The sequence below is a fragment of the Schistocerca americana genome, chromosome 6 (genome assembly GCF_021461395.2).
Source record: "Schistocerca americana isolate TAMUIC-IGC-003095 chromosome 6, iqSchAmer2.1, whole genome shotgun sequence".
Taxonomy (NCBI): domain Eukaryota; kingdom Metazoa; phylum Arthropoda; class Insecta; order Orthoptera; family Acrididae; genus Schistocerca; species Schistocerca americana.
Genome location: NC_060124.1, coordinates 376,920,780 through 376,942,533, shown reverse-complemented (window position 1 = coordinate 376,942,533; position 21,754 = coordinate 376,920,780). Strand labels below are relative to the sequence as shown.

General features: G+C 37.7%; 1 protein-coding gene across 1 annotated transcript in view; it reads right to left on the bottom strand.

The window, feature by feature from the left end:
• Positions 1-18,225, bottom strand: part of LOC124619275 — a 44,296-nt gene extending 26,071 nt beyond the window's left edge. The window contains exons 1-3 of the mRNA XM_047145544.1: positions 18,115-18,225; positions 17,800-17,904; positions 4,399-4,471 (exon numbers count right to left, since the gene is read on the bottom strand). Coding sequence (XP_047001500.1) covers positions 4,399-4,471; positions 17,800-17,904; positions 18,115-18,135 — 199 coding nt within the window. The 5' untranslated portion in view covers positions 18,136-18,225. The remainder of the gene's footprint in view (positions 1-4,398; positions 4,472-17,799; positions 17,905-18,114) is intronic.
• Positions 18,226-21,754: the final 3,529 nt, after the last annotated feature.

Below are 21,754 nucleotides of genomic sequence, written 5' to 3'. Positions count from 1 at the left end.
ATCTACGATAATAGATACCTGGCTTTCTCTCAGCATGTAGTATTTTATTAAGACAAAGTAGGAGTGATGCCTCAGCAATGTAAAATTCCATGTGGTATAAGCTTTGTTGTTGTTGGTTTTTTTTTCCCCAGATTCTAAGGTACATTTTTTCAGAATCTACCTTAGCTAGGGAGCTATTTCTTTAGTTTATGCTCACATCTTTTGTATCAATGTTGAAACAAAGATATTGCACAATCTTGTTTGAAGAGTCCAACTACATTACAAAAAATTCTTTTTATTGCCTGCAAATTACTTATTGTGCAAGTAATGGACGTAATACTGTTTCAGTACAGTCACATTAGCTGTTTAAGCACTCACAGAAAATCCAATGACCCTACCTTTAGTAAAAGTTGATAAAAGACACATTAAATATGGAAAAAGGAAACTTACAAAAAACTGAGATTTGAGCAGTGATAAGTACTTTGTAAAGAAAGGTATGAAAGCAAAGGTCATTAATGCCAATTTAAAGAATAAACTGGAGGACTCCACTCTTTCATATTCAACTGTTTCCAAGTGGACAAATGAATTTAAATTTAGTCAGGAGAGCTTAGATTATGATCCGCACAGTGATCGGTCAAGATGTGTCACTATCGCAGAAATCAATGCAAAAGTGCACAAAATGGTCATGGAGAATCGCCGATTGAAAGAGCATGAAATTGTTCATGCTTGCCATCTGAAAGGGCATATCACATTTCAACTAAAGAATTAAAAATGAAAAAATTAACTGCAAGATAGGTGCCATGACTCTTGACGCTTGATCAAAAACACATTAGAATGAACATTTCGGAACACTGTTTGGCCCGTTTTAGGAGAAATGAACACGATTTTTTGCACTGGTTTGTAACCACAGATGAAGCTTGAGTGCACCACTATACCTCAGAGACAAAACAACAGTCAAGGGCAGTGGAAACATGCTGATTCTCCACCATCAAAGAAAGCAAAGACAATTCCTTCAGAGGGAAACGTCACGGCATCAGTGTTCTGGGATGTGAATGGGGTTCTGTTTGTAGATTATCTCCTCACTGGGCAAACAATTATGGAGAATACTATTCTAACCTCCTGAACAAATTGCAACAAAATATACGTGAAAAAAGGCCACGTTTAGCAAGGAAGAAAGTCATCTTCCATCAAAACAATGCGCACCCGCACACATGCCGTAGTCATGGCAAAATTACACGAACTAAGGTATGAACTGTTGCCACACCAACATTATTCACCTGATATGGCTCCGTCAGAATTCCATCCCTACCCAAAACTTAAAATTTTTCTTGGTGAATGAAGATTCACTTCAAACAAAGAATTGATAGCAAGAGTTGACAACTATTTTGCAGGCCTGGAAGAAACTCTTTTACGAGATGAAATAAAGGTACTGGAACATCATTAGACCAAGTGCATTAATCTACACGAAGACTACATTGAAAAATAAAAAAAGTTTCAGTGATGTACATACTTTTTTTCTATTCTGTTCAGAGAACTTTTCAAACCAACCTCGTTGATATAGAAGACTTCCTATTGTCACTTGATAACTTACATTCATATCACCTGATTCAACTGCTTCAAAGTCCAAAGCAAGTTCAAGTGGTGTTGACACCGGCTTGGCTTTGTTCATTCCAAATTTCTCCAGAACTTTTTTTGCGTAGGATTTCTGGGAAATACAAACTTTTCCTTTTACACAATCCTATGTAATTTCCATGCCTAGGCGTTGGCTTATCTGTCCTAAACATTTTATCTCAAAAAATCTCTTCAAAGGACTTTTGAATTGATCCAAAACACTTCTGTCATTTGAGAATAATAGTATATCATCAACATATAAAGCTATGATGACTGGAAGCTTTCTCATCACTTCATCAATTTTTTTATTCCAATTCCTACCAGCCTGTTTGGAATCCATAAACAGCTTTCTTCAGCCTCTATACTTTTCCAGGAGTTGAAAATTTTCTGGTGGAATGACATAAATTTCTTCATTTATTATTATATCTCCATAGAGATAAGTAGTAGTGATGTCAACATGGTCAATCTCCAGGTTCTCTAGAGCTGCCATAGACAAGAGGTATCTAATGGATGCATGCTTGACCACTGGTGCAAGTGGCATCCTGATAATCAACACCTTGAACTTGGGTGCATCCTTTTACCACTAGGCATGCCTTAAATGTTTCTGGTGTACTGCTAGTCCCAGGCTTTATTTTTAGTACCACTTGGTCTTAAGTGGTTTATGTCCCCTGGGTAGCTCTTCCTCTTCAAATGTGTTATTATGAACTAGAGACGATAATTCTTTCTTCATTGCTTTTTTCCATTCTTCATTATTTGCCCCCTTCCAAAGCTTCCTAGACATCAATGTCTTCACTTGGAAGTCCTTCTTTCAAATAGTAAGTAAAATGATCAGGCCATGTCTTTGGTTTGGTTCTCTGTTTGACCTTCAAGGTGTAACCTCTTGAACTATGGATCGATTCTCATGACACTCATCTTGAGTTTCAGTTTCTATTGAATCACTGTCAAAGCAATAAAAGGGTTCATTATCACTGTCTTGTGATTTAACTACTACTTCAGTTTGTGAAGTACTGACGTCCTGAAGAAATGTTTCTTGTTCCAATCCTAAGGCACTTGTGATCTCAGTTTCCTCTATCTTTGAACTTGAAAAATTCTCATCCTCCATAAATTTTACATTCCTGCTGACAATTATCTGGCCAGTCTCCCAACTGACGAAACGATACCCTTCGGTTGCTTGATAGTAGCCTACAAATGTTAACTTCTGTGATTTTTCACCCCCCTTCTTGTGATGTGATTTTGGTTGGTTGGTTTGGGGAAGGAGACCAGACAGCGTGGTCATCGGTCTCATCGGATTAGGGAAGGATGGGGAAGGAAGCCAGCCGTGCCCTTTCAGAGGAACCATCCCGGCATTTGCCTGGATTGATTTAGGGAAATCACGGAAAACCTAAATCAGGATGGCCGGACGCGGGATTGAACCGTCGTCCTTCCGAATGGTATGAGCCTTTTCAACCAATGTTCTATTAGCTCTCTCAGCAACACCATTTTGCTGTGGACTGTAAGGCACTGTAAGGTGGTGGATACCTTCAGAAGTCAGAAATCTTTTTTATTCATCATTGACATACTCCTTTCCATAGTCAGACTGCAACCTCTTGATATTTCTGCCTGTCTGCTTTCCCACCATGACTGAAGTTTTTACATATCAGTGTCACCCTGCATTTTTTCTTCAAGAAATAAATATCTTGAAAAATCATCAACGAATGTGAGAATTTTTCCCATGAAAAGGGTAATCTGGGAACAAGGCTTTTTGTCTCTATTATTCCAAGAATTGTCCTATCTCGTCGGATCTGAAGGTTGGTTTTCAACAACATCCCACAGTTCGTCATGGGTCAAATACAACTTCAAGACAAATAAACGCATCAAATAATTTTCACATCCAATCAACTTTTCAACCACTGGAACTCCAGTTCGGGCTGTATGACTCATTTTTAGTTTTGGGTGGGGCAAAAAAAATATTGGCAATCTGCACAAGTAAATGATCAATCGGCAAAAATTAAAAGATCGGCACACCAGTACGAGCGTAACAACACTTACATACCCCAGAATCCATAATCACCACCGAATATTTACAATTAAAAAAAAAGGTTGATATCAATTTACATATCTCAACAGTAATATCAAATGTCAATGTTAAAAAACCATACAAACAGAAAGTACAGAACAATAAAATGTGTGAACATAGTAGAATACCTAAGCTATTTGATTACATTTGGGACTAGATAGTACTATCTGTGAGATGTTTACTTGTACCACTAAAATGAAACCAGACATTTATATTAAAAAATGAAATAACAAATACATTCCAAACAAAGAAAAATCAGACAATATGTGCAATTACAGAGTTTGGTTTTATGGTCAAATATGAGGAATGAATGACTCTAAATGGATGAAACACATTTGATTCAAAAATAAAAACAACTAAGCCCTCGTACATGAATGTATGAAAAATAGAGGAAATGGGCATACAACTGGAAGATGTACCAAAACCATGACATCTATAGAACAGCTTCAGCTATTTTCAGGTCTTTCTGAGATGAAAAATGGAGAGCTTCTGTGAGATGGTTGGATGAATGCCATGCTGACAAAGTGAAATGATGAACAATATTTCACAAAAAAGAGAAGGAGGATGGGGGGAGGGGGGGGTGGAGGAGAGAGAGAGAGAGAGAGAGAGAGAGAGAGAGAGAGAGAGAGAGAGAGAGAGAGAGAAGTGAAACGATGAACAATATTTCACAAAAAAGAGAAGGAGGATGTGGGGGGGGGGGGGGGGGGGGGGAGAGAGAGAGAGAGAAATTAGAGAATAATTAACTGACAAACCTGGTATAATCTTGCCATCTCGACCAACACGGACAAATGTGTCAGGATACTCTGTACTCACTGGAAATGGACACTGGAAAATAAAGATAGCTTGAGATAATATCGAAAATAATTTCAACTGAATCACTTCATTGTTAACTTATTTCCTCTATAATTTATGCTACAAGACCTAAATAAGCTTATTCTATATTTTTTACAAGCAGGAAGGCATACTAACTCAGGCATCTTTGATGGTCTATGTCATGTTTCCTTATCAAGTTCTCACCTACACTTAAAATTTTGTAAACTATGTTTCATTCTACTGTACCTGCTATTTACAACAGACTTGTACTGTGGGCTGTCACCTCTCCAGGAGATCGCACATCTATAGCTCACATCAACAACTCACCAAGCTGTTTATGTCCTAGCCTCGGACAGCTCGGGCCATTTACATCATAACCCCACACAGCCTCCGCAGTGTTGCGCAAAACCAGCATCGCCAATAGGCTATTGTGCTGTAAATAGTGCTGTAGTCATGGGCAACACTTTTCTATGCATGGTCACATGCCCACTCATTGTCATGCTAGTATCCTTCACTGGAGGGTATTTATAGGCTGCCACCCAATGACACTGTGGCTAGCGGATACTCCAGGCTCCATGCCAGCTGCATCTGCAGCCCACCAATCGAAGTAGGCTTTGCCCTTGCCGTGACCAGCTGTTATTGACACTTTGCTGAATTCCTTTCTGTCACTCCCAGGTACCACACTTCAATCAACTATCTCACATCATCCCACCGGCTGCAGCCATTATCAAGCCATGCCTCCAACATCCGTCGAAGTAAAACATCTTGGGGTCACTGTCATCCCAACGGCAGCTACTGTTGATTGAGCCACACACTCATCAGCTGCTGACATCCCAGAAGTAGGGTCATCTTTGAGGGCACATCCTCGCCTTACTGGATCCTATTGGTAATCGTTCTCGGCACCTTTTTGCTCCACTGTGTACTATGGCTTTATGAACTTCGTCACTGTAGGCACCTTCCAGACATCAGCAATTGATTCATTCCCAAAAACTGTCTTTTAGTTTAGTTTCTTAATTCAGCAATAAACAGTTGTTACTGTGATGTGTGCATTTCAATAGTCATCTGCTGCAGCTCTTGGCCACAGACGCTAAATATTCATTCGTCTCCTCTAACACGTTATTGTTAATAGAAAATTCAAGGACTGCAATTCAGAACGAATGTACCAAGTTGTAACTAAGTTTAGGAACAGTCAATTCACAGGGAACTAAATACTTTTCAAGCAAGTAGAACTCCCACTTTCTGGTAGCAAAGTACTTCTGTAGACTTTATTACATCATCATCATCATCATCATCATCATCATCATCATAGGTAACTACTTTATAAAGTTTTTATTAAAAATGCAATTCAGACTGCAATTTGCAGATAGTCAGCGTGCTTTCTCTATATAAGAGTTCACTCACTGTCAAAGCCATTCCAAATACAGGGTATTGTTTACTCTGTCAAATGTTGAATACTTGCCATCAGATTAAACTAATGCTCAGAGACTACTGGAACAAATGAATGCCAGCAAGGATGAATAATTACAGAGAAGCTACACTTGTAAAAGAAAATACCATCTGACTGGGCATGAGTGAACTTTTTGTTAGCTTCAATTGCCTTCACTTTTTGGGCAAGTTATCTTCTTCCTAACACCTTCTCAGGCTAAGTGATGCAGTGCTTAAGTCAGTTAAGTTGTACTCAGGAAGAATGGGGTTTACATCTTCATTCAGTCATCCAAATGTAAGTTTCTTATGATTTCCACAAATCGTTCCAAGTAACCACTAAGACACTTCCCGATCAAAGTGTTAAGCCAGTCCTCCCCTATCCTTGTCCATTTGTAAATTTGTGCTTCATCTCTAATGATACTGATATCCACAGGACATGAAATACAAATCTTCCTTCTCTTTAACAACACCGTGTTATTCTTATCACCCAATTGATACCCATTATGTTGATGGTATTTGGCACTCTCTTGTTCCCATCCATTTCTCCCTCACTCCCTCATTTTTTCTTTCATTTATCAACTTTTCGATTTTTCTTTGTTAAGATGATTTTTCTTCACTAAAAAACTTACTTTTCTTCTGCCCACTTATCTCTTATATGTGACTATACTTCTCCCTCTAGTCTTAATTAATTTCTCAGCTGTTGACTCTATCTCTACCAATTCTAATTTCTTAGGCTTTCAAATTCAGATCTGTCCATAGTGAGCATTTATGTTGATTTTCCTATTCTTCAATCACCCCTGACCTAGAGTTTTGAGACAGTTACTTTATTAATGTGTGTTTCTACTGTAATAGCCACCTAGATGGAAACAACAATTTTGAAAATTTTGGGATTCTTACCAATTTTATATTTGATGTTTCATGAAATTTCTGTCCACTCATTTATAATTTCACTGTTTCAAATGGCTTATATCTATTCAATGGTTTTCAATGACACTAGCCACTTTTGGCCATCAAAATGAATCAGAGGTAACAGGTGAAAATTTGTACCGGACCGGACCAGGACTCTCCCACTTAATGCAAGCAGTTGCCTTAAGCGCCATGGAATTTTACACAGGGTGTTTCATTTATTGTGTGGAAATTAGTGTTTACTTCTGGTGCTAATAAGTTGTTTTTGCTTGTTTGAAATCACGTAATATGAATGACATTAGGACCTGAACTGTTAATCAAATGTACACCTATTCAGATATCATCTGAGTTGGTCTGCTAAAGTTCAGTCTGAACCCTTGATTAATATATTTGTATCATCAGCAACACTAGTTAATTGAGTGGATGATCATTTATGTAGGTTACAAACAAGAGGGTGCCCAGTAATGATTCTTGAGGAACGCCACATTAAGAGTAAGTACTCCCATTCTGAAGTTCGTTTCAGATACCCTGTGGTTTCTATAATGAAGATAAGACTCCATCCAAGCAAGAGGTTTGCCACTAATGCCAAACATTTTAGTTTGCATAGCAGAATTTTGTTATCCACAGAATCAACAGCTTAGGCAATATCACAAAATATGCCAGTAGGATCATTTTTCTCATTTAGTTCTTCTAGCATTCATTTCTGATGTATTCATATTGCTTTATCCACAGAGTATCCCAATAGACAGAGAACCAGTTAACAAGTTCTGATCAGCTAAATGAGTCAGTATTGTATCACAAACCACTTTCTCGAGCACATCAGGAAAGACTGGAAAGATCAAGAGAGATGGTTAGCTTATGCCCAGTTTTGTGGTGGGTCACCAGAGCATGCTTTCCATCCGACCCAAATAACCACCCTGTTGCATATTAATAGTGCAGAGTCACATACCCATGAAACGCTCTTCCATTTCAGATTCCTGCAAAAGAACGCGCCTGGTGAGCACCTGCACTGAAAGATTGGATCATTAGTCTTCGCATCTTACTGATATATACATTCTACGTGGGAAAAATATGTCTAAAAACAAAGATGATGTGACTTACCAAACGAATGTGCTGCCACGTCAATAGACACACAAACAAACACAAATATACACACAAAATTCTAGCTTTCGCAACCAATGGTTGCTTCGTCAGGAAAGAGGGAAGGAGAGGGAAAGACAAAAGGATGTGGGTTTTAAAGGAGAGGGTAAGGAGTCATTCCAATCCCGGGAGCGGAAAGACTTACCTTAGGGGGGAAAAAGGACGGGTATACACTCGCACACACACACATATCCATCCACACATATACAGACACCCTAAGGTAAGTCTTTCCGCTCCCGGGATTGGAATGACTCCTTACCCTCTCCTTTAATACCCACATCCTTTCGTCTTTCCCTCTCCTTCCCTCTTTCCTGACGAAGCAACCATTGGTTGTGAAAGCTAGAATTTTGTGTGTATATTTGTGTGTCTATCGACGTGCCAGCGCTTTCGTTTGGTAAGTCACATCACCATATATATATAGTGTGTGTGTGTGTGTGTGTGTGTGTGTGTGTGTGTGTGTGTGTGTGATGTCTATTCTTTAGGACATGTCTGAAAGATTAGACACTGCATATATATGGAATATATTTGTTTGTGAAAGATTTTGAGTCAATTTAATTGCCAAGACCATTTTGAAAGTAGTAAATCTGATGGTTTGATGGTGTTTCTAGGATAACATTAAAATTTTGAACTGATTTGAAAGGATTACCTTTAAGTTACATTTGTGATAAATCAGTGCCTCAGGCCATATATCTAGACAGACTCAAGTATGATGCAGTAAAACTCGTTACCATACTTGATATAGGCAAACTGTTTCTCTTGCTCTTTTCAGTCTTTCCCGGTGTGCTTGGGAAAGCGGCCTATAATAGAATACCGATTAATTTAACTGATCAGAACTTGTTAAATGGGTCACTGTCTTTTGCAAAGGAATACTCTGCAGATAACTCAATATGAATACATTACAAATGAAGTGCTAGCAAAGCTAAACATGAAAAATGATCCTATTGGTATATTTTGCAATCTTGACAAAGCTATTGATTCTGTAGATCACTAAATTCCACTATGAAAACTACAATATTACAGCATAAATGACACCTTTCTTGTATGGATTGAGTCTTATCTTTATAAAAGAAACCACAGAGTCTCACAAATGGACTGTGTCATAGGGGTAAAACTAACTTCAGAATGGGGATACTTACTCATAATGCAGGGCTACACAAGAATTAGCATTGGGACCACTCTTGTTCATATCCTACATAAATGATTTCCTAATTAATTTAAAGAGCAATTTAAAAACTAGTGTTTTCTGATGACACAAACATACCAACCAAGGGTTCAAACTCAACTTTTGCAGCTACAACTCAGATGATAACCGAACAGGTGTACAGGTTGTCAACAGCTAACAGTTCAAGTCTTAATCTCATAAATACTCATATTATGTGATTTCAAACAAGCAACAACCTGTTAGTACCAGAAGTAGATACTAATGGCAATACACTAAATAAAATATGCTGTGTAAAATTCATTGGGGTCCAGTTTGGATATATAACAAGTTAAAATAGACAGTTAACACACAGATAAAGTAATCAAGAAGTTCAGTCCAGCATTTGTTTTGCCCTTATAAACATCTCTCACTGTGTAGACCTACAGACAAAAGTGGTAGCTTACTTGGCATATTTTTTATTCCACATTACTCTATGAAAAGGGGCAGTGCACCAAAAGAAAACAGTAGTCAGCTGAACTTACTAACACTTACCTAATGTCAGCTTCATGTTTTAACATAATCAAAATGTGGCATGTGATGCCATATGTGTACAACCAGACAGAGAACAGAATATGGCAAATATTTCTTTTGTGCCTGTAGCAGTTTCTTGACTGTATGCAAGTTGTGATGACATAGTGACCTGCATGAACTTCCAGCATGCTGGAATAGCTGTGAGTCAGCAACTTCTGTTAAATCAGTACAACGACAAAACCAGTCCAAAGTTGGAAATTTCTTTTTTTGATTCACTCAAAGACGACTTTCAGGCCGGGGCCCATTTTCAAATCATCGTAACATAGTCAAAAATAGTATTTTGGAAAACGCAAACTGTCAACTATCTGTATGCACTGTATTTGTTTGTTTGCACATTTTTGACATGGTTTTTGCATTTTCAGAAATACCATTTTTAACTACGTTACAATGATTCAAAAATAGGTACCAGCCTGAAACTAGCCGAGGGAATAAAAAACTGAATTTTGCAACTTTGGACTGGTTTTTTTTTTTTTTTTCATACTGATATTGATTGTAATAAACCTCAAGGTCTAGGTTTGGGTGAAAGGTGACAGTTTGGTTGTGAGTTCGTAAAGCAGTCTCAAAGGGTTCAGTTAATCTGTAAATAGTGCGTTTATTTAGCAGAAGTGAGCATTGAGAATACTGTGTAAATTACATAACCATACAGCTTGTCGAAGTCTTTTAAGGATAGCTATGTGGCAAATAAGTCACCATGACTAACTATATCCTCACCCACAATTACTTCTCCTTTGAAAGCATTCCCTACAAACAAATCCAGAGTATGGTTATGGGCAAGCTCAGGGCACCATCCTGTGCAAACCTATTCATGGACCATCTGGAGGAATCCTTTGTAAATACCCAGAATCCTAATCCCCGTACCTTGATCACATTCATTGGTGAAATTTTTGTGATCTGGATCGAGGGTGAGAACAACCTACCCACATTCCTCCAGAACCTCAACACCTTCTCCCCCATTCACCTCACCTGGTCCTACTCAACCCAACAAGCCACCTTCCTCAATGTTGACCTCCACCTCAATGATGGCTATATCAGTATCTCTGTCCACATCGGACCTACCAACCACCAGGAATACCTCCATTTCGACAGCTGGCACCCGTTCCATACCAAGAAGTCCCTTCCATACAGCCTAGCCACCATTGGAAAGCGCATCTGCAGTGACAAGCAGTCCCACGAGCTTTTTGAAGATTTAACACCATATTCTTCATCAGAAGATGACTGTCTACCATAAGTGAAGTCTGTTTCCTTTATAATGGCATCCGAGCTTGGCACTGGTCAGGTGACATTGCTTGGAAATGCAGAACAGGATCACTTGGAATCTAAATTTAAATGCGTTAAGAATGTATTCAGGAAAATCAAATCACATCACATTAGAATTGTATTTGTTGGTAAAAATAGGGGTAAACCCATCCAGCCAATGGAAGAAGACAAACCCACGGCATTCCTTCCAACAGCAGGGTGACCTCAAGAAAAATCAGGCACATATTACATAAATATAGTAATAGCCCAGTATTCTAACCTCCAAAGAAAACTAACGATTTGCTGCATCCACTGAAAGACAGCATGGATTTGAGAGTAACTAGTGTTGACAATGTGTCACTTGAAAGTGCCAAGAATTATTAGAGGACAGATAATCAACATCATAACTAAGTGCTGCACTGATCATAAACAGCCTTCATGGTGGGATATGTAGTGTCACAGGCTATTTTGTATGAAATAGCATTAAGAATGTGTTCAGGAAAAGCAAATGCAAATCACATCACATTAGAACTGTATTTGTTGGTAAAACCCCCTACCCCACGAGAGCTGCATCAAACCAGTCTCAGGACTGAAGACGACGACAACAACAACAACAGCATTTCACACTCAAGGTTTAACTTAGCTGATGAAATATCTTGGAAGATTTCTCAATGTGTAGGCTAGACAAAAAGACTAGACAGCCCACTGTGTGGGAACTTCTGTCCAGAGACAGAGTAATACATGGATGCTGTATATTTGGGGAACCCTACAGGTGTTAAACCATCACCACCTGGTGCAATATGAGGCTGCTTACTGCTTGCTGGTGTTGTCCCATGGACGAGCTCAGCCCATGGAATAGTGCGGCAAATGACAATACACAACCAGCTTCTTCTCTGTGCAAAGATATCAAATTTGTTGATTTTGACCTTGGGTGATGATCTGTCACAAAGAACATTGTCTGCTCTAGCAATTGTAATATTAATCTGATATTCTTCAAGATGTTAATGTGAAACATTTTTTTACAATGCTGAAGAACATATAAGTTAAACTGATGTCAGAGTATATGTTAATTTAGTTATGTTAGTTGGAGAAAATTCTCTCTTACAGCTCCGTGACTATCATGACTGGAACTGAGACTGGAACTGAGTAGCGGCCTGGTTCACTATTGCAAATGGCGATCAAATTATTTAAGGAATTCATAAGTATTAAGAACACAAGACAAGATGGTGTATGCACTTGTATGTACGTGTACAATATACATAAGTAAAAGCATCAATCAAGCTACCATGACACAGCAGGATCATGGAAACGTGTCTCCATGTAAAGCTGGAGGCAATCAATGGGAGAATTGATGTGGGAGCCAATGAACATGGATTTGAGGGTGTAATGCTAACATAAGAATTAATCAAATTTTATGGATGGCCTTTCCTTCACATTCTGCTTTTGCTGTCGACATTTCTGTTATCAATATATACACTGATTAGCGAGAACATTATGACCACTCCCATCACAAGACTGAATGCCACTTATTGATGTTGGAGGCACATGATACAGTGAGGACAGTATATAAGCAGAGCAGAGAAGTGGGGGAGTAATTCCAGCAACAATACAGGCTGCAAATGGTGAAATCCACTGTGATAATCGATATTATAAAGGGCATTGTTATGGCACAGTGTCAAGGAATGAACATCTTGGAAATGGCTAAGCTGGTCAGCAGTTCATGTACTACTCCCATTAGCATCTAAGGAAAGTGGTTGAAGGGTGGTAAAACTATGAGGAGGTGACACGATTTTGTACATACATCTTCATGTTTTTATGACGCAATAACTGCTCCATTAATTTAGGAAGTGCAGCCACATAAACTCAGCATCGTTGAAGACAACTTATGTTCACATCTCATCACACAACACTGTTAGATGTTGGAGGCTCGCCTTCTCTTTAAAGTAGGATGCATAGCAATTGGCAGGAGATTTAACAACAGAGCCAATTCTGAGGGAATCAGATTAGGAAATAAGACACTTAAAGTAGTAGATGAGTTTTGCTATTTGGGGAGCAAAATAACTGATGGTGGTCGAAGTAGAAAGGATATATAATGTGGACTGGCAATGGCAAGAAAAGCATTTCTGAAGAAGAGAAATTTGTTAACATCAAGTATACATTTGAGTGACAGGAAGTATTTTCTGAAAGTATTTCCATGCTACTCTATCCTGTTCAAGCTTCTTCATCTCCGAGTAACTACTGCAACCTACATCCTGTTCAATCTCTTTAGTGTATTCATGCTTTGATCTCCCTCAACAATTTTTACCCTCCAATACTAAATTGGTGATCCCTTGATGCCTCAGAACATGTCCTACCAACCGATCCCTTCTTCTAGTCAAGTTGTGCCACAAACTCCTCTTCTCCCCAATTCTATTCAATACTTCCTCATTAGTTATGTGATTTACCCATCTAATCTTCAGCATTCTTCTGTAGCACCACATTTCGAAAGCTTCTATTCTCTTCTTGTCTAAACTATTTATCGTCCATGGTCACTTCCATACATGGCTACACTCCATACAAATGCTTTCAGAAACGACTTCCTGACACTTAAATCTATACTCGATGTTAACAAATTTCTCTTCTTCAGAAACGCTTTCCTTGCCATTGCCAGTCTACATTTTATATCTTCTCTACTTCGACCATCATCAGTTATTTTGCTCCCCAAATAACAAAACTCATTTACTACTTTAAGTGTCTCATTTCCTAATCTAATTCCCTCAGTATCACCCGAGTTAACTCGACTACATTCCATTATCCTAGTTTTGCTTTTGTTGATGTTCATCTTATATCCTCCTTTCCAGACACTGTCCATTCCGTTCAACTGCTCTTCCAAGTCCCTTGCTGTCTCGGACAGAATTACAATGTCTTCGGTGAACCTTAAAGCTTGGAGAATAGCAAGAACTTATTGAAACCTGATATAGGATACATTCTTCTCATGTACCATGAACATCTTTGCCGAGTCTCTCTCACACGTTTCACACACACCATTTGTATTTCTCAATTTTCTTCAAGAGTCTTCCGTGCAACTGCAGCATTCCTGCATTTGGCTGCTGATTTCTTTCTTGCAGTTTTTAACTTCAACAAATAGTGTTCAGTAATTTCATCGAGAATATGTGTCTGCAGGTCTTTGCAATATGAGTGTTCATTACACACTTTATAAATTGTATAGTTGAAAAATTGTACATTGTGTGTTAAAAAAAAAAAAAATTGATTTCTGTATCTGAAGATATATATAAGTAAAGTTCCTTTACTGTCATATTCAAGCAATGTTTCTGCAAGCTCTTTTTCTAGTTGCTGGATCTGCAATAGAATTGATATCATTCATACTAGGTAACTGCCTACTGATTGTGAAAAAGTGTAGTTACAAGGCGAGGTTTTCTTCTCTCCTTAGAAAATCTGCTTGCTACCTTTTTAGGCAGGCTTTCCCATAGGAGCTTCTTTTATGACTGCTGAATTTTTTGAGGTGCTGCAAGGAACCACCTTCTTTACCCTAGAAACACCCCTGCTGAGGGATTACAGACATTTATATGATCCTATCTGGGAACCACAGGTTTCCAACTAATCTTCAGCTGGTACAGATTTTTGTTTAAGCCTGTACTTTATTTTTCCTTCAGCTCTCTCTTTACAATGTTCAATTACAAATTTTTCACAGGATGATGCCTTTAACTTCATGCTTTCACACCTATTTTAATTCTGTTCTCTTTGTTTTTCTTTCTGGGTGTTGCATTTGCTGACATCCTTTTGTAACTTTTCTCAAAGTTTTCACATATGCTCTGATGACATTGTTTTTCCTGTTATCTGGATAAATAATATGTGAATATTAGTGTTAACCATTGATGCAATAGTTATACCAACCAATGTAACTTAAGAATGCCAAGAAGCATTAAATGGTTTAGATTTTAGCAACAATCCAAAAAACTGTCATGGGTAAGACTTAATTATTTTCAACATTTATAGGTGGTCATTTACTTACTAAACACTGCTTTGTAGGTGACTAGATGTTTTTAGTTGCTTTTATCATTTCTATCCCAAAATCAACAGTCATTACAACTGCCAAGTTGTAGAGTACGCTTTTTCATTTTTTCATCATGGGTGGGGAACAAAATGTATAGCCGTTTTTGTAAATCAGCTGCATACTTAATATCTTACTGTCCTTTAAAAACTGAAGTTTGTCTAAAAGTTAAGATTCTGTTCTTGAAACTTAACTGAAACTAGCTGCAATTAATTAGGTTCATGCATAAGTGTGTGGTGTTTTTCCTCTTGCATGTTTGTATTCTGGTTGATATTGGTTTATTTATTGATTGTCATTTCTCACTTGTAGTTCATTGTCGCTCTGTGAGTCTACATATCACTTGGAAGTAGTCAGTTGAATGTGGCCACTAGAAAATGGAGTGCCAATTGGAGAAATTGAAACATTTCCTATACATTCTTTGGTTTACATTCAGCAAAGGGATGACAGCAGCGCAGGCAGTCAGAAACATTTGCACCATGTATGAGGATAATACCACTCGACAGAGTACGCAAGAAAATTGTTTTCTGATTTTAAGGAGGATCATTTTGATATTAGTGGCTCACCACATTAAGGAAGACCTTCATTGTTTGATGAAGATCATATAATTAATCCACAATTATCCACATCAGTGTACCCAAGAACAGCAACAACTGGCAAACGTGATGAACTGTGATCATTCCACCATCGTGCAACGTTTTCATGCAATGGGAAAGGTTCAAAAATTGTGTGTATGGTCACTGCATGCTCTTAGCCAAAATCACAAAAATCAGTGGGTGCCACATGAGCATCTCTGCTTGCTCATCATCATCGGGCTTGTGAACACCACCAACCGCCCCTACCCTGTATTGTTACCCGTGATGGGAAATGGTGACTTATGCTAACATACAGAAAAGAAAGGAATGGCTGAGCCAAAACAAAGCACAACTCCCCATACAAAGAGCTACACACATACACAAAATATAATTTTATGCATCTGGAGGAACAGAGATGGTGTGGTGCACTATGAATTGTTTCTCTGAGGTGTAACCATACGTGCTGACATTTATCGTCAACAAGTGAGACATTTTGCAGGTGAAATCCAAGAATAATGACTAGGAAGACTGCATGAAGCGATGCTACTCCGTGATAATGCCCACTCGCATTACGCTAGACTGAGGGGGGGGGGGATTACGGGAAGCCATTCCACACCCAATTTATTCACCTGATCTTGCAACCTCAGATTTTCACCTTTTCTGCTCTCTACTGATTCAAATAGTTCTTCACCTCAAAACCACATGATTTCTACAGTCATGGAATTGAGAAGCTACCCCAGCATTTGCAGACTGTTGTAAACAGTGACAAAGAATATATTACTGATGACTAAAGTCTCCTATGGGCATCTATTGTGTTTATTAAACTTATGGAAAAATGCTACAAACTTATGCACCAGCCCAATAAATGGTTGACAACTTTTTATCCTTCATTCTCATCCATAGAAGTGCCAACTTTGTTTAACTATATTCCTATAAATAATTTTGTGGCTTTGGCAGTTTTTTTCAGGATAGTAAAATTTAGACTTTTTACATTCAGAAAGCTATGACATAAATTTAATTAAAAATAAAATGAGGAGCCTTGCGGAAAATGGGACAGGCCCTATACACAATGAGAATACAATGTTATCTAAGCTGATACACATTTTTGGCAGACATATATTTAATATGCAAATAATATTGTTGAACAAAATGTAGAAAGCACACTATAGCAAATAACAAAGCTTTCGAAAGATCTATCTAAAGCTAATTGGTCTCTATTACACATACATATAAACATAAACATGAATATTTTTCCAGGTTTCAAACACTAGATTTACAACAAATGTCTGATATCATAAGACTGGATATGAATAAACTGGCTGAATAGAAAAATAAATATTCTAAGACCCATAGTTTTTCTGTTACATATGGGAATGAAGAGAAATATTCAATATGAGTCAGCAGCTTTGACTACTGATATAAGGAACAAATGACATAAACAACATGATGACTATAACAAGATCCCTAGGGCAAGTTTTTCACATGGGCTATGCTACAGATCACGCTGTCACCACAGCAAGGTTTTTTAGCTTCACATTTGTGGTCTCCCAAAGTCACAACTAGATTGCCACCTTCAAATTACTTACAGCAGACAATGGGCTATGCAACAGACAAATTTGACACCACAACCAGGTACACCCCCCCCCCCCTTTCCAATTTATTGGCTTTGCCAACTAACAACAAGACTGAATGTACACACCAAATCATGAAGTCACGGCAGGCACTAATATTAGATAATTGGTCAAAGCTGATGGTACTCTTATCAAATACTTCTCTTGATCCACAAAGGGAAGGAGGACAGAATGAGACAAATGCGGTTAAAGTGTGATATTGGACTCACCCTCATTTACGTAATTTTGGCTGCTATGTCAGATTGATCTGCAACTCAGCCCGAGGTCTAGGGAAGGTTGAAAGGTGGTAATTTGGTTGTTTCCTGGAGAAGCCAACGCACGTGAAAGACCAATAAAGATAGTGGTAAAAGTTCACCGGTAGCACAGCATAATGTTTACGTTCACAAAATATCGAAAAACGGAAGGAAGGTCTAAGACCCAAGACTTTTACCTCGAGAGCAACGTACTGATATGTAATACAAGCTGATGGAAGGTATCTACCTCTCTGTGACGAACTGTGGCAATCTACCAACACACAAACTTCAGTCTCAGAACATGCAGCAATACAAACACATTAGTCTAGATTCGAGTACATAACTTATCAAAGCTCGGGCAGCTACTGGATTTATTTCTGATAAAAAACTTATCATTCAACAAAATATAAATACCTTTTTGTGTTTACATAACAAAGCTGCGACACGTAAATTTAAGCGGAAAAACTTCAGTTTCGAATTAATTCCTTTCGTTTTGCAGAGCGGACAAGTGCTTCCTTCCTGAAAGAGGTCAACGCATTACTGAAACATTGTTATTGTAAGTGAGATAGTCACAAATGAAATTTTTATGCCTACTATTCTGACAACAACTAGATAATTTACACAGAGCGTTGTTCCCCAACACATTACTGAAAAATTGTTAGTGATAAGTGAGATAGCACAAAAGAAAATTTTTATGTCTACTCTTCTAACAACTAATGCGTAATTTACCCAGAGCGTTGTTCCCTGCATGCTTCACTACAGAGCACCAATTTTAACCGCGCTTAACAAAAGGCACGAGGCGGCACATACTGTTTGTTTACATCTATCTGACAAGTGACAACTTACACTGTGAATGTCAATGAAGCTCAACGACGAAGAGTACTTGGTGCACAATAGATCGCTCGGTATGTATCTCGATACTATTTTTGTGATCTTATTTCGCGTTCCAAATTGTTTTCCATGAGAACTGATCAAATGAGACACCATTCCTCGATAAGGAAAGAATTTTTGTTAGCATGCAAATCAGTAGCTGTACTGAGATGGAACGACTAGCGCCAAATACCTTTGTCAGTGACGCATCTACATCTCTCTACATCCACATCTGTACTCTACAAACTACTGTGAAGTTCACGACAGAGGTTATGACCCCTTGTACCAGTTATTAAGGTCCCTTCCCGTTCCATTCACGTATTGGGCGGGGAAGAATAATTGTTTGAATGTCTCTGTGCGTCGTTTAATTTTTCTAATCTTAGCCTCACGACCCCAAGTGAACGATACGTAGGGGCCTTAGTGTATTCATAGAGTCATCACTTAATGCCTGTTCTTGAAACTTTGTTAACAGACTTTCTCGGTATAGTTTAGGTTACGTTACATTAAAACTTGTTCCATATGTCATGAATACGACATTTTGTAATGATGTGGGACAGGCTACTTTAACATAAAGCTTTTTACAAGATATATTTTTTATAATTACTATTTCATATCTAAAAATTCATCTATTAAGTAGAAAGAGTTGTCATTCAGAAATTCTCTTAATTTGTTTGTAAATGTTGACTGATTATCTGTCAGATTTTTAATGCTATTTGGCAGAAAATCAAAGACTTTTGTGGCAACATAATTCATCCCTCACTACGCCAAACGCATAGTGAAGATCATCCTTTCTTCTAGTGTTGCAGGTTTTCACTTTGCTATTATTCTTGAAATGGGACAAGTGAATATATTTATTGTGAAGATACTACAAATATACCCAGTTCGTTGAATAGAAATCTGCAAGATGGTCTTGGGTGGGCTCCAGCTATTATTCTGATTACAAGCTTTTGTGCAATGAATACTTTTTCTCTTAATGATGAATTACTCCAAAATATGATGCCATGTGAAATCAGAGTATAAAAAGAGTTATAGTAGTCTAATTTAATAACATGTCTATCAGCAAAATTCGTAGTAAAACTAATAGCATAAGTAACTGAAATCAAACGTTTCAGCAGATCATCCATGTTGTTTTTCCCATTCAATTTCTCATCAATGCTTACTCAGAAATTCTGAATGCTCTGCCTTAGTAACAGATTTCTGTTCCAGGTTTATATTTGTCAATGGCGTTATACCAATTGCTGTGCAGAACTTATATACCGTGTTTCCTCAAAATTTACTGAGAGTTCATTTGCAGAGAACCACATAATAACTTTCTGGAAGACATTATTTGCAATTTCATCAGCTAATTCTTGTTTCTTGGGTGTGATTACTGTACTTGTATCATCAGCAAACAGAACTAGCTTTGCATCTTCATGAATACAGAGTGATAAGTCAATAGCACCTACACACACACACACACACACACACACACACACACACACACACACACACACACACACACACACACACACATAAAGAACAATAAGAGACCCAAGACTGAGCCCTATGGAACACTGTGAAGCCTCAGATAATTTTTGCCGACTATCTGTACTGCAAATTTCAACTTTCTTCCAGCTAAATACGAATTAAATCATTTGTGCACTGTCCCACTCATACCACAATGCGTAAGCTTATGTAGAAGAATTTCATGGTTCACATAGTCAAAAGCCTTTGGGAGATCACAGAAAATCACAATGGGTGATGTTCGGTTATTCAGAGCATTTAATATTTGGTCAGTGAAAGTATATATAGCACTTTCCGCTGAAAAGCCTTTCTGAAAAACAATCTGACATTTTGTCAGTACTTCATTTTTACAAATATGTGAAGCTACTCTTAATACATTACTTTTTCAAGAATTTTGGATACAGCTGTCAGAAGTGAGACTGAGTGATATTTGTTAACATTAGACCTATCCCTCTTTTTATGCATTGGTTTAAAAATAGCATATTTCAGTATATCTGGAAAAATGCAGTGCTTGAGTGAGCATATGGGGCTGAGAATCCTATTTCTCTTTTGGAACAAGCTTTAAGTACTCTGTTGGAAATGCCATTAATTCGATGTGAGGTTTTACTTTTGAGTAAATTTATTGTTTTCCTAATTTCAGTAGTAGAGATGAGTTGAATTTCAGTTTTATCAAATTGCATATGTATTGCCTCTACCATACACAGCCTTGCTTTTTTCCAGTGAGCAGCTGGATCCTATTTTCTCTATAAGACTTAAAAATGATTATTAAAATACGTTCTACTTCTGTCTGTGTGTTTACACACTTTTCATTGAGTTTGATAGAAATTCACTCTTCCTGTGCTATCAGTTGCCCTGGTTCCCTCTGACCAATATTCCAAATCATCTTAATGTTATTATCAGAGTGCTAATCTCAGATGTAATGCACATACTTCTAGGCTTTTTAATAACTTTTCTTAATACAGTGCAGTAATTTTTATGAAGTTTGACTGTTACTGGATCGAATGAAACAATCATTTTACTGTTACCAGTCACTATTTATATCCACAATGTGTTTTGAAGATTTAAACTTCCATCATCAGGCGGATTTACACATGTTTGTGTCATATATGTGTATATTGTGCTACATTTTTCGCGTAACTCGTGGCACAGGTCATAGGCGCCTTTCATTATTGTAACACATCACATATAAATTGTCACATTTCATAAAATAATAACCCCTAATAATTATTATAATGTAATCCCACAAGGAACTGCAACTGCTTGTACTATGACTGAATGAAAATGTTTATAACTATTAAACATAGTACCAGAACTTCCTGGTAATTGTAGACAGATTTCTGATTGCATTTGGAACATTCTGTATGTTACATAAATCATTTATAGTGTTTATATAATCACCTATAGAAGACATTCTCATGTGAAGTGCCTAGAGGCAATCCCACAATACTTTACTGGTTGACTCCACAATTCTTACAATGCTTGTGAATCGTATTGTGAACATCAGAGCTGTGTCTCGAAAACTTCTTCTGGGTTCTAGTAACCCATAACAATTGTTGTTTCACCGACTGTCAATGACCTTAAAAAATTATGTTACCCCATTGAAAGAAAATCTGCACCTACTTGTATATCGAGCTAGATAAGGAAGTTACGCACAGTAAGCATATGGCAACGTACTCTCCTCTTTGCATGCTATCATTTGCCAAAATCTTGTTTCGACATCTCAAACCATTTATGAGATACGAGAGTGTTACGAATATTTATCGTCTGGGCGCACAAGTGAAATGAAATGTGCTGAAAAGAATCCATTACAGAGTTACAGGTCCCAACTCAAGTTTAAGGAATGATTAATTATGTTGACTGCATTTGGTATGCAGCAACATATGACCTAATATGCACTGAATGCACATTCATAGCGACTTCTATTTTCTTTCCAAACTACTCGACTTTCTTGCAGAAGCTTGCTTAAATTTTGAAGTATCACAATAATTATGAGGAT